Source organism: Sinocyclocheilus rhinocerous, unplaced genomic scaffold (genome assembly GCF_001515625.1).
Source record: "Sinocyclocheilus rhinocerous isolate Xijiao unplaced genomic scaffold, SAMN03320098_v1.1 scaffold2935, whole genome shotgun sequence".
Lineage (NCBI taxonomy): Eukaryota > Metazoa > Chordata > Actinopteri > Cypriniformes > Cyprinidae > Sinocyclocheilus > Sinocyclocheilus rhinocerous.
The window spans coordinates 222,623-227,374 of record NW_015633526.1 but is presented as its reverse complement, the minus strand read 5'-3'; the positions used below and the strand labels follow the sequence as shown (position 1 = coordinate 227,374).

Here is a 4,752-nt window from a genome sequence, read left to right as displayed (position 1 = left end):
AGCGTTCGTGTTTGCCCTGTAGGTGACCCAGGCTTCAGCAGGCCTTCACGAGAGCCCGTAATCCTCAGGTGATGATGTCACCGTCTAGATTTAGCCTTCATCCAATTAAGGCGGAACACCTTGTACAGAAGGGGAGGAGCCTGCGGGAGACGGCCAGGGCGATGAGCAGGGAGGCCTAGTTTCTCACTATCCTCTGTCAATCAATAGCCTCAGTTTAATACCTTATCTAACAGCTAAGCTTCACTTGCATAATCGCACGATAGGTGTAAACGTTCTCCAGGCGCTTTAAAACCAGGACTGAGGTGCTATTATTTAACTTTCGCAGTCAGTGGAGCTGGCCTGGCAGGGAAACATGGTAATCTTCCACCGCGGCCGACCTTTAGCAGGTGACATCACCTTTCAGGCGCCCTGCCAAGCTGAGGGTGTCGTACTGTTACACACACAGACCTTTGGTTTCTCACACGTACACCTTCTCACTTTCTTACTTGCGTTTAGATACACCCTGTGTTTGCAAGGCTGTGTAGTGCTGTTTCTAAATTAAATGATCAATATAATGTGTTGTGAAGTCCAAAGCTCAGCTTTACTTGAATGAAAGGGAATATGAAATCGTCATACCGTAGATAGAACTGACTGAAGTCCATTGATGTGGATTTGAAATCAGGTCAGTGCTGTTTAGAATAAAGGCCAGGTTTTTTAATTTAAAGGTGATGTTTTCTTACTATGTAATGGACAACTGGTGTTTTTTAGTGGCTAAAGGTCCGTTCGCACCAAGGATGATAACTATAATGACAACTTTGACTATAAAGGGTTAATAATCATTGTAATTTTGTGAGAATAAGTCCACACCACAACTATACTGATAACGTCACAGAGGAACGATGTCATTGGAATCACATTCAGAATGATTTTCTTTTTTCCAGCTGATGAATGATAAAACCATTGAGAGCCAATCAGAATCCAATTGAAGAGGTCAAGCGTTTAAAGTTAGCAGCTCATCAGAAATTGAGTGACGTCATCATATTCACCCAAAAATGAAAATTCTGCCATTTTTTTTACTCTGAATCAACTGAATTAAAAAAAATAAATAAATGATTCAAATTGATCAGATTTTGTGTAACTGATTCATTTTAAAAATCTGGCTCAAAAGAATGATTCATTCACAAATCAGACATTGTTATTAGTGATGATGCACTGAAATTTCGGCAACCAAAAATGTAATAAACAAGTCTGAATGTATATGTGTTTGTGTGTGTGTGTGTGTGTGTGTGTGTGTGTGACCCTGGACCACAAAAGCAGTCTTAAGTCGCTGGGGTATATTTGTAGCAATAGCCAACAATACATTGTATGGGTCAAAATTATTGATTTTCCTTTCATGCCAGAAATTATTAGGATATTAAGTAAAGATCATGTTACATGAAGATATTTTGTAAATTTCCTACTGTAAATGTATAACAAAATTATTATCATTAGTAATATGCATTGAAGGACTTCATTTGGACAACTTTAAAGGCGATTTTCTCAGTATTTTGATTTTTTTTCACCCTCAGATTCGATTTTCAAATAGTTGTATCTCTGCCAAATATTGTCCTTTCCTAACAAACCATACTTATTTATTCAGCTTTCAGATTATGTATAAATCTCAATTTCAAAAAATTGACCCTTATGACTGGTTTTGTGGTCCAGGGTCACATATATATATACACCGATCAGGCATAAGATTATGACCACTGACAGGTGAAGTGAATAACACTGATTATCTCTTCATCACGGCACCTGTTAGTGGGTGTGATATATGAACATTTTGTCCTCAAAGTTGATGTGTTAGAAGCAGGAAAAATGGGCAAGCGTAAGGATTTGAGTGAGTTTGACAAGGGCTAAATTGTGATGGCTAGACGACTGGGTCCATATAACCAACTCAGTTGTTGCTACACTCCCATGCATTCCTGTTAATCGCCAATATTGTGTGTTTTCACCTCCTGCATGACTGTCATCTTCTCATCCCTCTTTTTTTGTCCCTCCATCTTTCCTCATCTTCGTCCTCTGTCACTGGCCTGGTTTCTCCTCCCCTCCTCTCCTCTCTGTCTGTTTTCTCCAGTAGTGTTCCAGTATTGTAGTGAGTCATTCTGCAGCGGCTCTGGCTGATGGTCATGTGATTAAAAACTGCCTGACAACATTGAGACAGTGGGGCTCGCGTGCAGCACACACACAGACACACACCGCTTCACGCTCCCGCTGCATGGCAAACGCACACACACACACTCAGATTCAGGTCTTATGCACTGGTGCACGCGCTAAAGCCTCACAGTCTCCACTTTATGTGCAAAAGATGTGTTTTTCTGCAAAAGGTTCGCATTTGGAGAAGATCCCACACCTTTGCTCTCGATTCTCGCATGATTGTCTGTTTCACACTCTAATGCATGACGTTATTAAAAATCTAATGCATATTAAAAAGCTTATGCGTTTTTTTAAAATGCATTATAATAATCTGTGTCAGAGAACAGCAATTGATTGATATACCAGACAGATTGATTAATCAGTCGATAATCACAAACGCATAGCCAAAATGTTGTCTCCCTTTTGTGTCAGTTCCTCAGTCCATCTATCTTGTTTTTGAGTGTAATATTTTCATAATATATTATTTTTATAAGCATATTAATGTTCAATTCATATTTATTATATTATTAAACTATACAATATATTGTCAGTTCCAAGTTGGTGGGTTTTTGTTAAATGTGAGCCAAAATCATCACAATTAAAAGAACCAAAGACTTAAACTACTTCAGTCTGTGTGCATTGAATTTATTTAATACACGAGTTTCACAATTTGAGTTGAATTACTGAAATAAATGAACTTTTCCACGACATTCTAATTTATTGAGATGCACCTGTATATATTCACAGTCCTTAGCAATTTATACTGTAAATATTGTAAATATTATACATTGTAAAAATATGTGTGTGTGTATATATATAGTTTTGAAAATGTTATATATATATAACTAATATATTTATTTCTAAATATTATTTTCGCTCATTTTTGGTACGACATGTTTGCTACAGTATATGTCATCATAGCAGCTTTGCTGTATTGTGAGGATAGTCAGAAGTCTGTTTGCACTCAGCGTACTGTTTCCTCTGCTGTGACGTTTATCTGTGACATCTGACTGATGTGTTCCTGTGTGTGTCTGTGCTCTGAAGGTGGACCTGGGCCGCAGGCAGGAGGTGGTGGTGTACGATCAGAGCACGAAAGACGCCGGTCAGCTTTCTAAAGACAGCTTCGTCAACATCCTCCTGAGCAAGCTGGACGGCAGCTTCCACCGGGTGTCTCTGCTGACAGGTACAGACAGACTCACGCTAGAAAACTCCGCAGACTTGAGCTCTGATCTGCTGGAGAGAGACGGGAGCGTGTTGGTCCTGGTTTACACCAGCAGAGGGCGATTCTTACATCACCCAGTCTCAAACACTCTCCTGCTCTTTCTGTCATTCCCTCACATTTACTGTACATGTTTCTGTCTGTCTCTTTAATTTCCCTCATGGCTCTGTCCTGACTGTTTTCTTTTCCGTGTAAATGAATCAGAGGCCTTGATGATTTATGTTGTTCGCTGACAGACATTTGAGGAATGCACACACTCAACTGCTCCACTACTTGTTTTGCACCATGTAGTTGTCTAGTTAAACCACTCTTCAAGGTTTGCAAATTGATTTTTCTTTGCATCGTTCCTTGCCGTAGACACCAACGAAATACAGCGAAACTCGCCTGAATCTCTCCATTACCACTGTTGTGAACTTTCTTGTGCTTTTATTATGCTTTTATTTCATGCTTTACTACATTTTATTTATTATTAATATTGGTCACTGAATTAGTAGTAATTATTATTGATAATATTAATAAAGAATACGTTTTTTATTAGGTTAATAAAGCTAGCTATTTTGAAACAATTATTTGTGATGTAACATTAAATAATAATAATAAGAATATAAATAATATAACATTTTATGTACATGTTTTAATTATTTTTAATATATAGTTTAATTTAATTATTTTCAATAACTTTTTAAATGTGACTTTTGTGTCCTTTTTAAATGCTTTTATTAATGCATATTGATCATTGAATTAGTAGAAAATGTTCTTTAAAAATGGTTTTAATAGTTTTTTAAACCATTTGATGTAACGTTAATAATAATAATTAATAATAATAATAATAAACAGCAGAATTTCATGTACATGTCTTAATTGTTATTTTTAATATGTATGTATATTGCGTTTGAGTATTATATTTAAAAAAAAATGTATTATGTAAAATAATATTTAGTCAAAATACTTAACCATGGATACTGCAATAATTATTGTAAATATTTTATAAATATTGTCTAATATATATTATTAATTATGTATTAACAATAATGTATATTTAAAACTATGTATTGTGTATTTAACACAGACACACATATATATATAGTATTGTTAAAATATTATAATATAACATTATAAGATGTAAGGTATTATTGTATATCTTAAAACAATATATTGTAGTAATATATATTAATATATTGTTTATATTTATATTTAGATACTTTAAAGGGGTCATATGATGCTGCTAAAAAGAACATCATTTTGTGTAATGAAATGTGTTTATGTGGTTTAAGGTTAAAAAAACACATTATTTTCCACATACTGTACATTATTGTTTCTCCTCTATGCCCCTCCTTTCTGAAACGTGTTGATTTTTACAAAGCTCATCGGTCTGAAAA

The 4,752-nt window shown here is 35.4% G+C and overlaps 1 protein-coding gene across 2 annotated transcripts in view; it reads left to right on the top strand.

Annotated features, from left to right (window-relative positions):
• LOC107744185 (dual specificity protein phosphatase 8-like) overlaps nt 1–4,752 on the top strand; it is a 33,720-nt gene that overhangs the window by 6,671 nt on the left and 22,297 nt on the right. For both annotated transcript variants that reach the window (XM_016557700.1, XM_016557702.1), the window contains exon 2: nt 3,199–3,337. In XM_016557700.1, the coding sequence (XP_016413186.1) occupies nt 3,199–3,337 (139 nt within the window). The remainder of the gene's footprint in view (nt 1–3,198; nt 3,338–4,752) is intronic.